Source organism: Chlamydotis macqueenii, chromosome 9, assembly GCF_036417535.1.
Source record: "Chlamydotis macqueenii isolate bChlMac1 chromosome 9, bChlMac1.mat, whole genome shotgun sequence".
In the NCBI taxonomy this organism is placed as follows: domain Eukaryota; kingdom Metazoa; phylum Chordata; class Aves; order Otidiformes; family Otididae; genus Chlamydotis; species Chlamydotis macqueenii.
Genome location: NC_141564.1, coordinates 2192192 through 2215162, shown reverse-complemented (window position 1 = coordinate 2215162; position 22971 = coordinate 2192192). Strand labels below are relative to the sequence as shown.

The following is a 22971-nucleotide window of genomic DNA, read 5'->3' as shown; positions in this document are numbered from 1 at the left end:
GGGGAAGACAGTACATCTTCAAAATAATCTCTCAATCTTCCTTTTCGCCAGGTAAGATACACTGATCATTACCTGTCACTGAGTGCATTTCATCTAGCCCCCTATCTTTAGATGTGCAGTCTTTTCCCAACCTAAGAAAACCAAACCAAAACACGAAAATCCCCATAACACAAAAGCCAGTAAACCCATTCAAAAAATACTAAAAAATTACACTACCATTATCCATCCTTCACTACCTAATACTGCATAAAGTACTATCTTCAGTATGATATTCGGAAAAAAAAAGATTTTACATTAAAAAAACCTACAGTCCCTCAACATATGTGTCTTTTCCTTCTCAAGTTAAAGCCTTCGGCTAGAAGCTATGCAAGAAGACACTCGCCTGCATCCTCAGAGCATGCCCACCATTCTGGGAATTTAAACATACACCAACTACCTAAAGCACAACAAAATCCAGACACAAATATCTAAGGCACTCTCTCTTCAAAAAAGGCCTTTTCCATTAGGTATCAGGTAAGGAATGCTTTTCTTTTTTTCTTTTAAAATTACAATCATGCAACCAAAAAAAAACCCAAAAACCGTGTTCTCATTTATGTATGCTGCTTACCTTTGTACCCAAGCTCTATACGAACAGCAAAGGATTCAATTAGAATTCAACATTCGAGGACACAGAGTGCACCTAAGCTAAGTTATCCTCTTCAAACCCTTCAGTTTAAAGAACAACAAATACATTGGCAGTTTGAGGAGGCTTTACACCATCACACTTTCCACAGTAAGAAGCCACCACTACGTGAACTAAAACATGTAAGTAACTTCTGTAACCTGCCAGAATGGGTCTGACTAGCTTGTTTTTTTTAAGAATTGCAGAATTCAGTCATTTTTCAGACACAATTTTCGAGTGATGTTGAGATAACCTGAAAGAAGAATCCAATGATAACTTGTCACATACTTTACTATTGGTCTTGCACACACGTAGGGAATTCAAAACAACGGACAGACAGTTGTCTTAGGAAGATGACTGGTAAATATACCTTGTTTTTTACCTCTGCAGCACATTTGTCTCTATTTGTCACAAGACAACTTACTGCATCAAGTTAAATGTGTGAAAAAGCAGAATACCTACCATATACATCAGAATGTCTCTAATCATCACCATCGCTGTTTGATGATCATTCCATGCTTGGTTTAGTGTTTGTAGAAAGTTGTTATTCAAGGAGTTTAACACATCTTCCCGCACCTGAAGCAAAAGAGAATATATTGTCATAAACCCAAGTCAGTTTTTGCTGCATCATGTAAATCTTAACATGCTTTGCTTAAAAAAAAAAAAAAAAAAAAAAAAATCTTGCTCCTCTATGAACTTGAATATTACAAACAAGTTTTTGCTTTTCCTAGGTGCTGACCATCCCTGCCCCTGTATTTCCCTTCTGTGGAAAAATAAGACTTCCCACAAGTAAGAAAAATCAGGCTAAAACCAAGAGCAACAAAATAAACATGTATATTAAATTTCAAAGGAACACCTGAAATCTCACATGATAACAATGTTTTGTTACAACTCGTCAAGTGTTCAATTTCCTATGCTACAGTGTTTCAATTAATGTAAACTTTACTATCACAAGTAATTTCAGAAAATTGGGTAGTACTGGTAAATGTTACAAACAGGAACACGTATAGGTGGAAAACTGGCCGTGATGACACTTAGAAAGACATTCTGAGATAGCATAAAGTTCCAGCAAACAACAGTTCTGAAAGGAAACAGTCACTTGGTAAAGACAAGACTCTTATACTAATAGTTTGTAATTGTCAACAAGATGACTCTGGAGCACAAAAGAAAGTCATAATTGTTTTTACAAACATATTTGCTAGTTGATTGGTTTGCCCCACCAACTTTGGTCTTTATTTCTTTTTCACACTACTACTCCCTACTAATAAAAAAACCCATCCAATTTCATATTTTGATTTTCATGCAGTAGGCATGTACTGCAGTGCTCAAGCTTTAAACTCATATAATAGACAAACCTGAGTGAATGTAAAAAAAATTATTCCAGAGTTCAGAAATTGTGCGAATTGGCTTTTGACCTAACAGGCAGAATACATTCTGCCCTCTGTTGTAACTGAACAGAATGTATTTTTACATGTATAGATTTCCATTTATACTTGCGTGATAGTGTAAGTTTCAGCATAGAGAATTCAAACAGGAAAACAAATCACACACGACAAGCAGCTACAAGCTGCACCACCATCACATGTGACCCCGCCTGACAGACTTCATTCTGTCATTTAAGTTTTACAACAGTATTAGGCAAAACCAGCATAATGAAAAATTCAGAGTCTGACACTATATATATACTCTCTCTCTCTCTCTCTCTCTCTCTCAACTTAGAAAAGCAAACCAAAAACATAGCGTGGCATATCATACTAGCACAATGGTCTCTTCTTGAGAAGCTGTGGAAACTTATTCCCATAATATTCACCTTGTTACTAAATCTATGTAATGTACGTACGCTTGTAGGTTGCTCAAAGCTTTCTGAACTCTCTACACACTTGAGCAAGGCCTCTCCTCCTTGCTTTCGGAAAACGCAACATGCAGGTGTAAGTCACAGCCGGCACTGCTTAGCTGCCTCATTCTTCACAACAGTGACCATCATCTACCTTTCGGTATCCCAAATGTGTTCCCTGTTGTCGTCCAATCTATGTAGCTTTCAGCTGAAATGTAACTATGCATGAAAAACTTCACCAGTTGTAAAGAGTATGCAGAATCTCCCACAATAAGAAACATAACACGGTTGCTTTCACTTTTTTAGTCAATACGAAAAAATACTGGAAACCTTATTTGGTTTTACTACTCCAGACTAGTAAAAATTACCAAAGCAAAACTAAAAGCATGATTAATTTACAAGCACAGATAATCAGGGTAGGGATTGATCAGTTGTACCCAAGCGTACAAGGCCATCACAGATTTCTCCAAGGATCAAAGATTTTTCTTTTTTTTTTTTAAATAACACAAAACCAGAATGCCTTTATAATTACAGACATCCATCACAATAATCCTACTAGACCAGCCAGTCCCAAACCACATACCAACTGGTAGCAAAACGGGCTGCTTGCCACTAGGGAGCAAAACTAAGAGTCCCTCTGTGAAGCTTCTCAATGACAGGCCTCTAGGTTTATTTTAAGCTGCAGACAGGTTTGGGAAACTGTTCTTTCAGTTGCTACAAAAGCCAATCAAATTATCGCTCACAACAGCTGCCTAGTTAATAGGTGTGGAACACATTTCTTGTCTGGGCCATGAATGCAACGATATTACAGGAACATCTGTACAAAACATCTTAGCCACACAAAGGCAGAGTCAAACACTTCGGAGGAAGTGAAAAAACTTGGATACCCACACTGTTCTATAGAGAAGGAAACCCTTCAGAGACACATCTGCTGCTCTCCCAAAACCTTAAGAAAATTTAAATCTCAAAGATTTTTATCAGTAAAATGTTACTTTCAATTAGCTGAGCTTATAGTGATTTCTACGACAATCTTTGCACTTACGGAGTAAACTGGCAGGCATATCCAGCTTAAACAGGACTGTCCATATACAGTCTCAAAAATAAATTAGCAGCTTCATAATCTATGCAAGGTCGTCTTATATTTGCAAGGAAGAAATCCTGTATAAAACTTCACTCAACTGTATTTTATACTGGATATAGCTCTTCAGAAAATATAGCACCCTCCCCCACCAATCTCTTAAGAATAGCTTGTCGGCATAGGTATCTTTAAATAACTCTCTATTAAGTGTACACAAAGCAGACTTATATCCTAGTATCTTCTCTCTTACAGCGCCTGGCCTGACGCAGCAGCACGAGTAGTTCAATTATGTCATTTCCACTACTGTAAGGACAGCCAGAGCCTTTGCTGGGGAGCAGCAGTATAGAATGGCACTTTCCGAACTAAGGCCAACAAGGTCTCAGAACTTCTATCAAGGAGTTCCTTCACCTCCTACAGAACCCCACGTAATTCAAAAGATAGTATTCTACAATCTTAAGAGTTCCAACTAAGTTGACAGATTAACTATGACTTTACCAGAAATGCCTGAAAGAAAAAACAAAAAAAACCCCAAACACCACTGAAGAATATTGATGATTCTGAATTGCATTTATTTTCTGGCAATTCCCTCACATCTTTTTGCAGCTTTGCTCAAGATCATCCTAAAACACCATTAAGGAAAGATAAAGGCACATAACACTTCATATACTGTCAGTCAGGCTTATAGTACACCCTAACGCTCGCTAATTAATTTGTCTCCTACACAACCGCTCATATATCTATATCATTCCTCCCTATTTCATAAACGTTATGGAAATAATCTCAAACTTTGTGCAGAAGAGACCTATCTTCTCTCTTCTCTCTGTGACATCATAGTAGCAGATTTTAAAGACTGCCAAGGAACCTAGAGATACCTTTTTAAGCCCCAGAGCAAACATGCTTCCTTCACCCCATACCTTCTGCACCAGCTCCCCGTACAGTCCTTCCACATTTAACAACGTCACCATGACCAGCTCTGTGCCCACCTTACCAAAGCCTTTCCTGCATGCCTGCCTTTATTATTACTCTGAGATAACGCACACCATCGCTACCAAACTCCACCATACCATAAGGCATTCCGGCCTGCCAGCAACAGACAGTAACAGAAATGTTTGGTAAAATCAAGAAATCTTACAGGACATGAGAATATCCCAAACATCTCTTCCTTGTCAGTAATGCTCTAGTATCTCCCTAAACCCAGCATGTTTCGGCCCATTTAAGTTTAGGACAGTCCCTTGCATCTCAATCTATGACTTAGGCTGCACAGAAAAAACAACAAAACTGTACTGGGCTTGGCCACCAAATCAATTGATTCCTTTGTCACATACACACATCTTACAGAATGTATATAATATGTTGCATGTCATGGGTTTAGATTTCACTAGACTATGAAGCGTTCATAAAAACCAAGGGAATTTAAAAAATATTATCCTGCAAAATTTTTACCTTCAAGATTTTTTTTATTTTAACACAAGTGATGTTGCTTATCATCAAACGGTTTACAGAGCTGTAAACTAAGCTTCGTGTGTTTGCTTTTTAAAAACACTTTTATGACATGTGTGTGAAAAAGTACCAGATGAGGCTTGAGAAGTGTGAAGGAATAGCATCCAGATCAAGCTACGAGATTGCCAAAGGATAAGAAAAGGAGAAATCATGAAGTGCCAGATGCACAAGAATTAAATGCTTGAATTAAGATGAAAGGTTCCCGTACTTTTTATTCAATGGTAGTTCTAAATTCAATTCTGCGTGTCCTATACTTTAATAACGATGTCAACGCACAGGCAGAGACAAGTTTTAGCATGCCCTGACCCCGTAGTAAGAAGAAGGTAGTTCAAGACAGCTGACTCCTGTCAGTGATGGAGAGTAAGCTACATGGCTTGCTACTTACTGCCTTCACCGAGCAGCCAGAACCTGGTGACCGTAACTACAAGCCGTTATGGTCTGCAAGTTCAAAACCAAGTCTACTTTACAGTAATCTGCTTCCAGGCTTGTATCTTCTATTGATCCTGTTTGCATCTATCCTTTTATTTACAATTACACAGGCTATAAAGACAGTACATGGCATTACATTTTCTTGCAGAGAAGTCAAATAATTTTCTTCTTTAAAGTGATTGGTTTCTTTCTAATAAAAACGCTGAGTAAGCACAACTTTCACCTAGCAATAAGCACAAAGCATAAATACAGCCTTAATTGTGCCATACCAAAAATAAAAACTCTCACATTCCAAGTTTGAAAACTATTTGTAAAACCAACAAATACATTGCCTCTACCTAATCTCTTCATCTATTCTTAACCAGCACAACTGGAAGACTACAGGAATGTAACTTTTTTGGATGAAGACAACCAGCAGATGTGGATACCAAATGGCAATTCTGTTTCAAGGATTCTAGCAATGCAAAATCAGAGTTTGGCTCCCCAGCAGCGCTCCCTGAATGGAGTGCAGTCCTTTACTAAAATCTATTCATTTCTGTACATTTTCATTTTGGTAAGAGTTAACAGATTTCATGAACAACATTTCACTTGGCAAAATCTCCCTCTTCTAAACTCTAGCATCCAACACTGATTCTCTGAATAGAAGTTTACAAAGACTCCTGATGAGAGCATTTCTTGTAATTAGCTACTTAACATTGTTTTAACAGAGAACTGCTCTTGGAAAGAGACACTGAAAACACAAGTTTCCTCTAAAATTTCTGTTACATGAAGTGTGAGGCTAAACAAAAACTTTTTATTTATCTTACAACAAGTACTACTGGCACAATCATAAGATGCCATTATAGAACTGATAAAACTGTTCTTAATAAACAAAGCACCATGTTTTCCATACTTTCATCTGCAACTGCCTCAACATAACATCCTTAACCAAACCACCAAAAAGGACAAGGAATAGCTTTGAGCCTATAGAAGTTTTCTTTATCATTCAGAACTTCTTTGACAGAAGTCACATTTTCTTTCTTTCAATCTTTTCCTGGGATTATTTAATTTATAGGATGGCATCATCAGACACCGGAGCCCTTTTAACTTTACAGCATTTAACTACCAAAATTTAGTAGTTAGGTTTTTTTTATGCAAAAAACTTCCAGTCATCTATTTTTATGTTACCTATATGCACAGATATAACTTGATTAATCATGTTAAAGATCAGAACACTAGATCATTGGAGAAGATTTTTTTTTTTAAAGCATGCAAAAGCATTAAGCATCAGAAAGGCACTTTCTCTGCACTAGCATCTGTGCAGCCCTCTCAGCCAGCGCACTGACAGTACAAACTCACAGGATCTTTTGCTCTTTCGTCAGTTTGCCACAATCAGCACTTTAGAATTATTAGCTTTGCACATGGGTAATTTTTAATATGCAGAATAGCTAGGAACAAAGATAAGAAGCTTCCCTCAAATTAAACCAAGATAAACTAAAGCCTAGGAAGAATAAGAGTTTAGTGTCATGATTATTAAGTATAGACTGTAAACACAGACATATACAAGAACAAAACACAAAATGTCTCAGCCGTTTGCCACATTTTATATGAATAGTACAGATTATGAATGCACCGATTATGAAAACAGAAGTGTTTGAGAGTCACAGATGTGCTACAATTATAGGATAGTGCCATAAATTATTTAGCCACTTCATACAGGATGTATCCTCTCATGCAAACAGTAAAAAAGCCCCATATTCAAAGCAGTTTCAGTCTATATTTGTCTGGATCACACCTTTGAAAACAAAGATTTTAGAAAAGAAATAACACACTTCTCTTCCAACAGCAGTAAAGCCAGTTGTAACGCATGAAAAGCTCCCCAGGCGTTACGCATTATTTAGACATAAACCTCCCGTCCACTCTCTGTAACTCAGCCAAGACACATGATGGTATATGACTCTCCTTTTCCAATGTTGTAGTAACAGGAAAAAAAAAATCCGATACTCCACCAGGACCCACAGCCAGTACATGGGATCAAAGTGTATCTTTATAAAGATACGCAGCTATGGATGTTACTGCAAGGAATAAATAAGCCATCTTCCCTAGACTTCGGACCCTATTACCATGAAATATTATCCGGACTCATAAAAAGTGAGTTTTAACTTCTTTTCAACAAGATATTTATTAATCAACCCTAAATGCTCCTCACAAAGACTGAAGAGGTGATTCCATGGTTTAACCCGAGAAGTGAAGAGCCCTTTTCTCAGATGATACATCTTCAGAAACAAGAAGTTTCTGCACGTCATTATGGCTGAATTACATGGTTTTGAAAAGGCTGAAATGATAGAATGCAGACTACCCAGGACTTTTGTTGTTGGTGAGCTGATGTTTTTGTACATTGCCTACCGCCTCTTTAAATAGCGTAATCCCAGCACAACTCTCTAACTTGTGAATTAGTTCATTAGCCCATAACAAACAGGTTCTTACACTGGTATCTATTTTGTTCCACAGACGAAAAAACTGACTGGAAAACAAACCAAAATTTGTTCCCAGAAAGCCACAAAATGCCACCAAAAGGCCACAAGCCTTTTTTAAAAAATTCCCAGCTCTCAGTAGTTCTGCTTCAGCTAAAGCTGTTTCCTGTTAGATGCTTTCAAATACTTCCTGTTGTCCACCTTACATCAGTAACTTACAGCAAACAGTACCTGGAATATGAAGTCACTTAAGCTTGACGGTAGCTCTAAGCTACCATTTCTGAGGGTAGCAATACAATTTCAACATAAGGCAACATAATAAAGTTAGACTTTTTGTCATTTAAATAACTGTTCAGAATTCTTTCTTATAAGACGCTTCAATTTTAATTCACCAAATGACATACCTTATTTATTAGATGCTCAGTGACCACTTCTCTTAGTCCAGTGTAGAGTTTTTCGCCATGTTTATGCAACACCATTGTATATGCATTCCTATACAGCTCCTCAAAACTGAGACCACTGTTGTTCTTACGCTGGATCTCTTGGATTGCATTTTTTAGAAGATCCCAAATGCTGTTCACATATTTCTCATCCATAGTCATCTGTAAAAACAAAACAATACATTATTGTTTAGAATCAAGAAGGATCACTACAGAAAGCTATCTTTAACAGTTGTAACTCCAGGAACAGTAATTGCTTCTGTGATGTTTCGTTGATTCCACTACCACAAGGTTTCTCAAACTTTATCAAAAGAAAACCAGTATTTATGGAACTAGTAGGGATTTCAAGAAATAGTTAAGAAAATTATGATCTGTTAAAAGTTGAATGTTTTTCTCCTTCAGAGCTGCAAATCCACAGAACCCAACTCAAGCCTGTGCGGGCAGGAAGGTAGGTAATTGTGGACATGAGTCTCTTCCCTGCTCTTCCTCCACCATGTTAACAACAATAGTTAACTTTAATCCCATATTAACATGCTACTTGGCACCTCAGAAATCATACAATACCACTGATCTGCTTAAGCAGACCCCAAATTAACTTGTACAATAAAAGATAATTATGTCTGACACAGAGTTAGCAAACTTACTCACCTGCTTGAGCTAACTAGGTACTCTTTATTTACAGCAACGTACTAGTGGCCAAAGAATTACACGCCTACGCTATTGAGCATACAACTTAAATATTTACAGGTGTTGTTGAGAAACCCCACAAATCTCCAAAATTAACATCTGTATTGAACATATTTCTGCTGCACAAATATGGTTAAATAACTTGCTGGAGGATATGCGTGAAGCACTAAGCAGAATATACATCCACTTGATCTGTTACTCAGACCCTATGTGCTTCAGTAAAAACATCAAATAAAAAAATAGAGCAATAATGAAAAATTCAGAGAAAGAAAAACTCTGAGTACTAGTCTCAATATAACAGCAAACCAATTTTTGTCCTTTACTATCTAATGCTTAGTGTGAATCAGTTTACCATTGTGCTTTACCAGTGCAAAGGTGCTTCGCAATATGTTTTACAGATAAAGCAGCATCTGGGACAGCAAATAAGTCAGTATTCCAAAATATTCATCAAAATATCAGACGTCAGTACTGCTTAAAGTCTGTGATCTAGCCAAGTCTCATCACCCAACTGAAAAAAAACCCTCGACTTTTCAACTGAACCAAGTCTAAAAATGCAATGTTTAAAGTTGTTTGGCTTACCTCATACAAAAAGGAGCTGATCTAGCATTTCACATGTAAAGAAAAAAGCTCTCTAGCTCTCTTGTCCGTTCCCTTCCACCCAAAACCCACTAAGTGAATAGTGGAAAGACATGGAAGATTAGATTTGCCTGCATTTGTAATCAAACATGGAAGATTAGATTTGCCTGCATTTGTAATCAAACACAATGATTAGCAGAACTTTCTTCATTAAAAGTACATTTTACATGCAATTTAAAAATGCGACGTTTTCTAGGCATTATAAAGAAAAGTCAGGATGAGCCATTCACTGCCTTGGGAGGGCATGGGCTGCTGAACAAAATCAAAACAAGATGCATGCTCCTCCATCCTCCTAGTCTTTTGGAGTTTTGGTTAAACACAGATTTTAATGATAAAAATAATCCTGTCGCTACTTTTCCCACTCTCCTGATACCAAATCCACTAGCCTACTAACCTGTATGTAATCAAAACTTGAGAGATATGTCATTGTATATCTAAACCAAACAAAAATTACAAACACATTAAAAAATTCCTAGCTCCCTATCTCCCAACCCTCAAAACTCAACATAACAGAGAAATGGTGGAATGTCGTTGTCTCCCTACTTTCTTCTTATTCTGCTATGTATGATATTGAAAGGTCTGTTATTTTCTTTTTAATTCACATTTGTTACATTGGTGCCTCTTCAGGGAAATTATTTCCTAAAGCCTTCCTGAACAAGCAATTTTACAAGTCCTGATAATGAACGCAACCATTTAGAACTGCAGACAGCAATGCCAAGTAAAAGCTTTTCAATTCTTAAAAAAAAAAAAAAAACTAACAAAAAACCAAAAAGCATAGACTCAAACCAACACTTCCAATGCCATTTTCTTCCCTTGCTAATCAAAAACCTCCCAGCAAACACCACCTCCCAGCAAACACCACCTTTTTATCTCAACTGCAGTTTAGTTGCTCACTGTATTTAAAAAAAAAAAAAAAAAAAAGTATGATCTGTGTAAGACAGGGAAATCACCAGCCACCGGTTTTAAGAGGTATTGCAGCATTGCTGATTCTGGGTTGGTCAGCTGGTAAACATTTCTGTATGTAACAGATATGCAGTACATCTAATAATTTTGATCTGTTCAAGAAAAAGCTAGAAGTGCACTGTCTAATTCTTCTACTTTTAATCCAAATGCTATAAAAAAATGAAGGAATGATTGTAACGCTCTCTGCTGCAAACTCACTGAACACAAACATGATCACAGAGCTTTCTGCCACTTAACTATTGACCCATCACGAGCTGCTCTGGAAGCACAAGAAAGATCCATAAAAGGTAATTCTAAGGAGTACACATCTTCATGGGATAAATACACAGAAATATTCAAGATAGTATTAGAAACTTATCTTATTAACTTTTAAGATTAAGCATGAAGGACTCTGCTTCTCAGTGCAGCTTCCCATTCTGCTACTGAATTACTTTCAATTAATATCTCTGAGGTTTTGTAGGAACGGGTTTGCTAATGTTCTAGGATATCCAGTTAGAAGAGTAAGTCACTGCAGTAAAGCTTTAGCAAAAATGTATTATTTCCTCTCCACTGCTTGAAAAGCTGTTTAGCTTTTGAACAGAAGAGGTCTTCCCGTATCCTTATCAGCAAAGTTATGTAAGAATTGCAATGACTAAATCTACCCTTGGATTATTTAACTCACAGGTTCATCTCTTTTCATCCCCCTTCCTCAAGTCAGGCTTGTACACAGATTTAAAAAAAAACCACAAACCGAACAGCTAAGTAATAAACAAATTTGTGATGCTACTAGAAGATTTTCACATCTTTCAGAATTCTGTACAAAAGCATCTCTAAAAACACTCAGAGATCTGTGATCCTAATCCAACAGTGAAGATTTATGCAACTATCTAGATTCCTATCAACAAAACCTGTCAGCGATCCACATCCACAAACATAAATACAGGATCAGAGTTCAAGTGTTTTTCCATGCTCATTCCCAGATTTATTCTTATTACAACTGTAGAGTTCACTTTTGAAACACAGCTGCCTTGCTTATGCCTTCTATTCTTGCAGATTTAAGCAGAAGCTAGATTACTGTTTCTGCTGGTACTTTGGGAAAAAAAAAAAAAAAAAAAAGAACAAAACCAAAACACTCAGGTTCAGAAAAGCTTACTGAAATTACTGAGATATTGCTTCTGAAGTGTTTACACCCAGATGCACCAAGATAGTAAAAGCCAGTGTTCAAAGAGAGGAAATGTGTCAATGTACTCCAGTTTATCTGAACATTACCTTTCTCGGGGACTGGGAGAGAGATCAAGTCTGTTATTGGCAGGAGAGAGCACTGTTTACAAGGAGCCGCTAGCTGGAAAACTTCCACCAACCACTGCCCAAATGCTGATGATTCAAAGATGCAAGTTGAACACAAACATCTGAACTCAAAGTGTAGCAGAAGTACATCTTGAGGAAATTAGACTAAAACATCAGTGTACATGAAAGAAAGAGTCTGCAAAGGATTCAAAAGGTCCTTTTTTTTCCACAGTACTGCCACAGTGCAGGATCAGATACATGCAAGCCCTTTCTGTAACAATGTTTGTCTATCCTATGAAAACCTCCAAAACCAAATAAACAATCACTGTTAGCAATCTATTGCCATGATCACCTGAAGAGCACAACACCAGCAGGTAAAGCCAGTAACAGTCCTGAATGTGGTTCTCAGTGTCTCCCTTCTAGAAACTAACACTACAGACACCTCTTTTGAATACCTTTATCAGCATTCCTTAAATCAAAAGGGGCAAACAGCTAAACTCCAGTAGTTTTGGTATTAACATATCGCTTCATACAAAATACTACCATCTCCCTTCTAGTCACGTAGTTCAAAAGGAAATGCAACATCCTGTCACTGGGGAGGAACAACCCCACGCGTTAACACATGCTGGGGCCAACTGGCAGGAAAGCAGCTTGGTGGAAAAGAACCCAGGGCTCTGAGACACGTGGAGTTGTTGTGTCCAGCTGTGGGCTCCCCAGTACAAGAGAGACATGGGCATACTGGAGAGAGCCTAGTGAAGGGCCACTCAAAGAACAACACTAACACTCCCACATTCACACAGAAGATCAAACACATCTACTGCTGGAAGTCTAGATCACTTTACATAAAAATAAATGCTTTGGGGCATAACATTCATAGTATAGAATTTAGCTTTTACAACACTGTTCCTCTGAATGCAACTTCATTTCATATTCTTGTCAGTTGGTCATTTTGCCCTTAACACTACGGAACGTGCTCCTCTTACTTAGATAACTATTCTTGGAGTGCTGTGAATGGTAAGAAAAGGCAGTTACAGCAGTAAACAGTCAAGAATCTGCGGAATTCTTGATGGTTGACACCAGCTTACTTTTAGCGGAAGTAGCTACTTAGTCTTCTTAAAGAAGAGGTGGTTAGGAAAGAAGTGAGGAAGAGGTAACAGATGTCCTACAAAATCTCAGCAGGAGTACGCACAGAGGTTTACTAACCAGCAGAAACAGGAGCCATGCGAACTAGTGTTCACAAAACTCGTGACCAGACAACACAGCTTCTCATCCTTCTTGCAGAAGAAGTTTCTAGACAAGTTCTATGAAGTTCTCAAAAACATCTCAGACCAAACAAGCCATTGTCAATTCTCAGAAGTTTTAACAGACGGTCAACTTTTTAAAAAGTCAAACATTACTACTCAATTTTTCTACAGACTAGCTGCAGAGTGTTTATCACAGTCCTACACACTACCAGGGGAAGCAGATTGATTTGGAAGTGATTATTGCACTGTAACATTTCTCAAATTCTTCAAAAACCGCAACCATCACCTGCCTCATCCCGTTCCACGATATCCTTCGGGTCTAATATCTCAGAGCACTGACGTGAAAACCGATTGAAATTACAGAATGTAAGAGTTAACGCTCTACCTTGAGGGAAGTGAGAGGATACTGACAATTAAAGTTAGTTAGCAGCTCTGGGAGTAAACATTTGCAGCTGGTACTTGCAACCTGTTCTCACTCCCCTATTTCCTACCCCTCGGCAGACAAAATGAGCATGGGCTGACTGCTGCCATCTAAAACTGCCACCACAGGGGTCCTGACCCACAGTCCAAGAGGCGAGGAAGGCTGTCAAAACTAACACTCTTCACTTCTATTCCAAGACAGGGCATTCATCAAGATGGTATTAAACAGTCTGGTACACAATAACTCAGCATCCTAAGCCTGGATCTTTCAATCTGGACAAAGCTTGGCTGAGGTTATGCAGGAAAGGGCAACAACAGCACATTTCCTGCCTCAGAATCTAATCACTGCTTCAATTTTTATAAACCCTTCCAATATTGTTAATTTAAAAGACAAAAAATTACAATGACAGACACATTGTCTAGTGTTTGTGCCAAGATTATCTCTGAAAAATGGCATATTAAGATATGGAACTACATATGCTTCAACTACAGAGCAGATAAAATGTACTCCTATTAATGACAAATGGAGAGCTCGATATTCACATTTCTCTGAATTTTGAGGTTTTCATCACTGCGTAGGATGAGTGGATCTGGAAGAAGATACATTGACTACATCTCACTGCCCAAGATACATCAGTATGTCAAGAAGCAAACAACTCTAACACATGCTCACAAATAAAAACAACTAATCTCTGAACAACCAAAACCACCAGATACAAAATTCCTCAATAGTGTTATCTGAATAGGTTGACTGTTACACACCAAAAAACATGACCAGAAGCTAAGAGAAGGAGTATGAAGAAAGTAAGGGGCACTTTGACCTACTGCGGTTCTCCTGCATCTGGGCTACTATTTCACTTCGGCCATCTGCTCAAAGAGTCACAGGGAAGTCATCGCAACGTGCTACCAAAACTGGTCCTAATAACTAGGCTTTTTCTCCTAGGTGACCTAAACCAACATCTCCTAGGAGCGTCAGGAAACGCCTACTACACGATTACAGTCCCCTCAGGGGGTGCGTGTGGTGGTGGTGAATCTATGCCTATAGTTTGCTTATGGCATCTGCCAGTTATCATTTACATTAAATTCTGACATCATTTTTACTATCTGCATTTTGTTCTTCACTCATCCCTTGACATTCAAGCCTTATCCTTCTTTGGGTGGGCAATCTCTACACCAAACTTCTCCAGATTGCTCCTGCAGGGAGTATTCATAGCCTGCACTGTGATCCATTCCAGGCTCAGAGGAGCTGAGTAAGCAGCGCTGAGAGCAATCCCATAAAGGCCAAGAGAAAAATCGACTCCAGTCTGACCTCAAAAAGCCTCCAGTCTCTGTAGAATAGGCAGGGCTCCACAACAATACTCAGTCAGTAGTAGAAATGCAGAAATTGCAATATACACCTCTCCTTCCCGTCTCTGTCAGGTTTTACTCAGCAGAAGCAAGCAGAAGGTACAATTAGGTCAAAAAAGGGAATCCTCTTTGTTAATTGAGATGCCAAAGAGCTGCAGGATTTTAGGCAAAATCCTTTCCTTCTCTACTTTGCTTAAATGGGTTCTGCAGCAAAGAAAAGCTATTCTGCCAGATCGGGGCAGAAGAAGTAAGCTGATGAAAAGGTGATTGCTCCTTAAAAGATGGAGTCATACCTTCTGCTTAGCAACTGACAGATCTGGTCTACCTCCAAGGCACTCCCAAACACCTGTTTCATCTGAACTGTGACTATGAGCTATGAAAATCTGAGCAGCCATCAGTTACTGAATAAACACAAGGCAAAAGATAATCTACAATTTTTTTTTTGTTTCATTTCTTTAAAAAAATGCAAAAACAACGGAGCAATCTGGAGAGGCAGACAGCTAAACATAAACTGAAACACAAAATTACAGCGCTGATTCTGTGAACAGACATCTTTCCTGTCACAGACCTTCATACATTTTCCCAACACTAACTCATACTAAGTTTTTGTAGCCACTAATGAGCAACTATAAGAATGCATCATGTACGCAAAGGTCAACAGTCTTGCATAAGATGGTTTCACAGCATATCCCATCTGTAAAAGACAACATAGTCAGAAGCACAGTATGTAACAGCACCTATTTTGTTCAAAACAAGGTCCATGTGTATTCACTACTCTCCAACACCATTGAGACTCTCTGATTTGCCAATTCTTTCAATTTTTCTATCAGAGATGCACGATGCGTTTAAGTCAGTGGACAAGACTTACCTATCTTTTTCCTCCCCCATAGGTCCGTTAATGGTAGTTCACGAACTATGTCATACTGTCTAAGAATCAGCTTACAGGTTCAATTTGCAATTTATGATGCTCAGCTTACAAAACGCACCTTCAAACAGTCACTTTCATTAATCCAGATAAAAACAGAACTCTCATTAATACAGATAAAAGCAGAATATTACTTGTCTGAGCAGGGCAATGAAAAATGAATGACAGGTCACCAACCTAATTTTTCATTCACTCATTGGTACACATGGATTCACACAGACCAGTCTTTAAGGTTCTGTATAAAAACTACATCACAAAGTTAAGCAATAGCATAGGATAATCATAGTCAGGAAATACTATATCTAAGATCACGTACACAAAGCTTAATTCTGCCTCTTATACACACTCATCTGTCTTACTATTTATTTTCTACAAGACCCAAATCCCCTGAAATAGACATATGCCTTAGTCAGCAAGGGCTGAAGGATGTTGTCCTCCAGCGAGGCTGGATACTGGGGAAAAACAAAGAAAACAGACCCAAATAAACTTATTTTCAACATAAACTTTCAAAGATGCTACTAATTACGTTAGAGACTTTATCCTAAATTTACATGCTTTGCCTAAAGAGGATAGCAGAACAATATTTAATTAAAAATACAGAAATCCAAGTTTTAAGTTTTTTTTTTTTTAATCTCAGCATCTGCAGACAAATATAAATGCCTTTTCAGATACCAAAAGGTATTATCTGTAAATGAGTAAATCTCCCCTTGCCTCTGTGCAAGCTTCTGCCCACCTGCCATCAGGTTATAAACCCTGTGTTTAAAAAAGTTGTATTTAAAAGATAACAATCCGCTGGTTTTGTTCAAGCTTCTAGAAGAACTGAATTGGTAAGAGGCTAAACATAGGAAGTTCTAGTTCAAAAGATAGTTGTCACTGCTATAGAATGGACGTGCTTATACAGCCAAAATAATGACACTGCCTGTATTTTCAACCAAGGCTCTTTTAAAAACATTCAATGACATTTCTACAATGCTCATTACGGTAGTGCCTGCAAATGGAGAATGATGATAAAACACTTATAATGAAACTACTTATTTCCTGAGAACACTTCAGCCTAACAACCCTAAGGAAGAACTGTCTATACTTCTGAAACTTCTCTTATTGATTTGGAAACTGTTAGAGCTGAAGTCTAGTGCTAAGTTTACACTTCAAAAAACCTGATCTTTCATGTTTAACCTTGCAAGGTAACAGAAGCATTTTCACACATGAAATAAGTTTTTAGCTTATTTAAGTAGTCATATTGATTACTTAAGCTGCAAATAACACCCATGGGGTGTTTCCTTAACTGAAAATAAATAAATTAATCCTGAATGAAACACAGGAAGAAATACAAAGCTTTGACACCAAAAACCTGCTATTTCCTCTCTCCTGCCCAAAAGAATAAAAATGAATATCAATATTTTGAAGACTAATGAGAAGTTCAGAGTCCCCTTGACTCAATTCAGAAGCAGCAATCCTAAAACCACTTTCCTCAGATTAAAGTCATGCGGAAAAAAAAAAATTCTGAAAGGCTTGTGTAACAGCAGGAAATATATTCCTGAAAGAAATACAATAGCTTTCAGTTTTCTATACTAAAGAAAGTTGGTGTTAAAATAAAATATTTGAACATCATTAGAACAGCAGAAATTGAATGAATAAGAGCTGAATTTCTGGGAGTGAATCATCCCTCTCATCTGTCAGCAGGATCCTGGAGGTCTAGAAGGTGCAAGGACAGACAAGTAGTTCTGCACTTCAAGAGCTCAGCTGCGTGTCCGTAGCTGTCAAACAGGCTCTTGTCAAAGGCAAAATGGCAGACAGTGGAAACAGGAGCATAAAATTTTAAAAACTACCAGGCCTGCCTTCCCCGTTTACAAACAATGGCCAGATCCTAAAAATTTCATTCAAGTCATTTAGCATCTCACTGAAGTAAAAATCTTAGAACAGCCAAGGACATGCTTTTCAAAATCTGAGGACTACGTGACTATGAGCAAACCACCACAAAGTTCGACCCCAAATTTCCTCAAAGCAGCTTACTTGGGATAGCTGGCTATGTGGAGGCTCTTACACTACAGTAGAAGGAAGGTGGTTCATTCCTCTTCTACTAGAATTTCTTTCAATTAAGAGTAAGAGAGTACTTAAGAGTAGAAAGGAAAGTCGTTTGTTTAGCTATAACCTAACAAGATTTACTGGCAAAGATGAAAAATTGCTGGAACTCTCAAATTTCCATGGGATTTAGGTCCTTGAATCTCTTCGCCTTTTAAAATCCAGGTGTGGAACTGCAACATTCCATTTCGCATGCAGGAGGTCATCTTGAAACTGCCGTAATGGGCAATGGGTCACTGTTGCAGTGTCACTGTGAAGCGGCAATGTTATACCCCAGCCTGCTACTCATATCACTCCTAACTCTAAACCAACAGAAATATTTCCTCTTTTTTTTTTTTAACACTAAGTCAAAGCAGTTTAAAATTTTGATTTAGTTTTATTTAAAACTATAAATTCTATTAGTTTTAAGACCATCAACGTAACACAGAGTAGAAGTAAACAGCATCAATTTAATGAGCGGCAAATTCACGTTTTTTTTCAGCAAATCTGTTATGTTGATGACTTGTACGATATTAACATTGTAATGACTTTAAAGCATAACGGAGATGCAGTGTGCCTCAATCCCAGTTAAGAACTGCCAGGGGAAAGAGCAATGCTGTTCTACACACCCATATCTTCTGTGGAAGGCACCGAGTCTCCTCAGGGGTATCATCTCTCCAAGAGAGGAAAAAAAAAAAAAAAAAGCATTAATTCATTAACTTCCCAGCCTTGATGACCGGGATTCAGAAAGCTCCCCTGAACCACAAATGGCCCGTTCCTTGCCCACTCAACTTCAATGGAAATCCCACAAGAACAACTTCTGGGTTTTTTTTCAATTAACCATCAGGCAGTTCAATATCACAATTGTTCAAAAATCAACACTATTTAAAGAGGAAATCTGTGAAATACACACCAGTTTATACAGATTGTAGACACATTTCCTGAAGCCATTTCAAGACAAGGAACACAATGAACGATTTGAGGGGGATGAATAGGGGGGTGGAGGGGAAGAGAGAAGGGCCTTTAGAGGCTTTTGGGGCTTGATGACAACTTCTCCTCCATAATAACAGCATACCAATTTGAAAACTTTTACAGTTAAGAAAAGATAAAATTTCTTAGTAGACAGAGGCCAACAGAGGATAATTTTTTTTCTCAGCTTGCTTCATGGAGGGGAAGGAAGACACACTTAATAAATCACTTATACATTTACAGCTAATCAATACTGCTGCAAGCTGACAATAGCCTTTCTCTGGGGGATTTCTGCACTACACAGTGCATGATCAGATGTACAAACAAGCAATTGCCTGGAAGAGCAAGACTAACAGTGAAACAAGTGCAATAGGAAAACAAACCCAGAGCTACACATGGAAATTATATCCACATATATAAGGTCAAAAAATAGGTCCACTCAGATGCTACCAACACTTTTAAAAAACAAAAGTTGTGTGAAAATAAAAAGTATTTATTTCAATAAAGATTCTTCACCTATAAAACGCAAGAAACAGACACACACAGTCTGTACTCAGCCCACACGCAGTATAAGAAATGAACGGTATGAATTTTTGGTGATAGAAGCTAGTCCAATTTTATACCATTCACATGTGTAATTTAAATTATTATTGTCTTCATTTATGGGTATTCTCATTAGTATTAAACCAAAAATTGTCATTTCCACAAAGGCACCTCATCCATAACCATAAACAAATAAAGCAAGTTATCACTGAACATTTTGCATACAATTATACCTTATTTAAACAACAAGCAAGACAGTTTCAGTCCTCAAACACTAATTTTATGCACAACCGATTAAAGAATCTAGAACTCCACAGCAAGGACCATCCAAATGTAAATGTTTGTTACAGTTTTGCCCTCCTTGCTCTACTCTGCTATTAAATGCACTTTCTTCCTTATCTAAAATGCGTATGTTAACAATGTCAATAAGGAAGTTCTTCTGTTAAGTCATCTAACAGTATTTACTTCTGTGATATGCCAGTATTTGTACCTTCACAAGAGTCTTTAATGACTTTAAAATTCTACTGGCTTTAACTGAACTTGAGAAAAAATAAAATAATCACATGATAAAATGTACACTGGGCTATGCTATAGTTTTCCACTACAGTACTTCCTATTCTGTGTTTCCACAAAAACTAGCTCAGACTGAGAAATGGGCTCAGTTCTTCTCAAGAGTTGGTTTTCCACATGTATAGCTACTAGAAACCAAAGCTAACATCCAGCGATCACATGCACAAGCTCAAGAACCTATTTTGGACTGCAACAGAATCATTGTGCATTCTATGAATGGACTCAGTCAAACTATCTTAAGAAAATCTGCCCCACTCTATCACAAAATGTTTTCACTAGATATAGAGACTACCAGACACTGCAGATCCATCACACTGACGAAAATTTAAAAGCACCTGCACTAAGAGTACCTGCCGTACAGATCAAAGCCGAAAACTTCAGAACACATTTTTGAAATTCACGTAAACCCGCCCAGAAGAGATTAAAAAAGAAATATTTGGAAAAATTATAACTTTAAAGAAAAACCTTATATTTTTATGCTACTTACTATTATTATAACTCTTCATATAGAATACCAAAAACTCTTGACCAGTTTTAGAGCAACCCTTAAAAGCCCTTTTATCTACCACTACCGGAAAAATAGTAATTCCTGTTTAATAACACACTACTATACAGCACAAGAGTGAGGGGGTGGAGAAACCTACCAAGCCACTTGAAAAAACTCAGATTAAATCAGCCAGTATAAAAATCTTAACAGAATGCTAGTGGTGTTACTTTATACTCTCACATAAAAATAAAGCAAATTTCAAATACAGGCAAGGTCTGAGTACTCTTTTCAATGCCACTTACTCGAAACTCAGACCAACTGGAATGATGATTGCCCAGAACTTAAGGTCTAACTAAAAAGGAAAACAAAGAAAATGTGCAACTGAACCCCAAACATCTAGAGAACTCAGGAATTCTAATGAGATTAGGTTAGACAACTAAAAGATATTACGTACAGCGTGTTAAAAAAAACAACCAACAAGTTACCTACAACTACTCAAAGTCTACCCTGGAGTTAGTGTTATCACCTCTTAAAAATTCTAAATGTAGTATCAGGGTATTCAATCTGCTTATAGCATTTCACTTAAAACAACAAAAAAAAAAAATTGTGAAAATTGGAAGGCTTCACAAGATTAATTGTCCAGTAAACAGCAAGTATTTCTGTATTTTTCTGTAATTTACGCCAAAAAAGACCTTTTTCCTTTGAGTAAGATAAACAGTGTTCTAGGTTTTCAGTCTGTTTTATTTGTAGGTTTTAAACCTACTACAATTTTAGCTGTGAACATTCATTTATTACTACTGTATACACTACATGAGTTAATAACCAAGAAGCTCTTGTAAATATGCTTGAGAATATAAAGGAATCAAGATTCACAAAGCCCACCACGTTAAACATAAGTTAACTAGGTGGTCTTGCAGCACTCGTCGAGTTTACACTATTTTGATCAGAGCTGAAAAAGCCTGCAGCAAGCCATCCTCATCCCATCCTCCACGCCTCTCCATTCACTCAGCAATACAGCGCGCAGGCTCTAAGGGCTATAAGCCAAAGCAGAAATATATGTACTGCTTACATAACCTGAACATTTAAAAAATTAACTGCAGTTCAGTGTGTTTTCTGCAGTCTATCTGCTTAAGATGCTCAAGACAGACACAGAATTTACATCAACTTCTTGATTTGACAGATCTACACATTACAGGTTGAAGCATAAATTGAACAAATCGTCAATTCCCCAAGATTCAAAACAAACCACAGAAGCAGTCAGCATTCCCTGACAGAAAAAAAAAAAAAAAAATTAAAATTAAAAAGCCTTCTGCCTACACAAAGCCTAAAACAAGTGGCTGCTGTTACATCTGATGAGAAAGGCACAGTGGCAATGAAAACATGAGCTGTAACGCTTTTTCATGGAAGCGTTGAGGCCCTTCACTTCTAAGTTTACTATATTTCCTTTGAGGAAGATGTAACATCAATTGAGAAACACAGCTAAAATAAACAAAAGGCTGTCTGACTTTTTGCGCAAGACTGGATGAAATGAGAATTTTCTTGGGCACAAGTATTTAAAATAAAATGGATCAGTGAAGCTCATATATATATATATATATATATACACACACGCACATATTTGAAAGATTCATTCTATCACAAGTGCACATGTATGATCTCTCTAAAAGCTTTCCAGAAATTCATAATGTAACCATAGAATACTGAACACCAGAACAGTTCTGAGAACTGGCAAAATACTATTTTGTAGCCTTGCTCTAGAGAAGATAGCTGGCTCTGCGGGAAATGAAATTATCAAAAGCACTCAACTCTCTCCCCCACCAAATTGTAAAGATAAACCAAATAACCTACATTGGGTCATGCTGGTTTAAAGAAAGATCTGATCAACCAATTTTATGGTGACAACTGATACTGCATTGAAAGAAGGATGAGTTTCTCGCAAAAAAAAAGTTCATTCAACACAGCTTAACGTTTCTTGTATAAATTTTGAAAATGAATTCCCAAAATGCCTTCTGAATTCTCACATACTCTTTATTTCTGTAAAAAAAAAGCTTTTTTTTTTTTTTCCACTTTGTACAACTTTTCCATCCAAACACATTTTCCACTGCTAAAGAGCCACAGCAAAACAGCTCAAATACGCTTGCAGGAAACATAATTTATACAGGCTAGATCTCCATTACAAGCATCACATCTCTCCAAAAGTTGTAAGTGCAAACCTAGCATTCTTTGGCATCTCTTTTCACAGATGAACATCATCTTAAAATCAGATTTGCTGCAAGCTCGTTTGAGAGCTTTTAAAGTATTCCTTTAGCCAGCAGTAATGGGTTCGCTGAGAGTTAAGCAATAAGAGCCAACTGGAGACCCCGCGAGTATTAAACTAAACCAAGGAAACAACCCCCAGCACTTCTCCAAAACAGGTGCAATTAATTCACGTTTTGTAGGAGTACCCAACCTGCATTTT

General features: G+C 37.5%; 1 protein-coding gene across 1 annotated transcript in view; it reads right to left on the bottom strand.

The window, feature by feature from the left end:
- CUL3 (cullin 3) overlaps positions 1–22971 on the bottom strand; it is a 54672-nt gene that overhangs the window by 27695 nt on the left and 4006 nt on the right. Inside the window, exons 2-3 of the mRNA XM_086754571.1 lie at positions 8360–8557; positions 1124–1237 (exon numbers count right to left, since the gene is read on the bottom strand). Coding sequence (XP_086610697.1) covers positions 1124–1237; positions 8360–8557 — 312 coding nt within the window. The remainder of the gene's footprint in view (positions 1–1123; positions 1238–8359; positions 8558–22971) is intronic.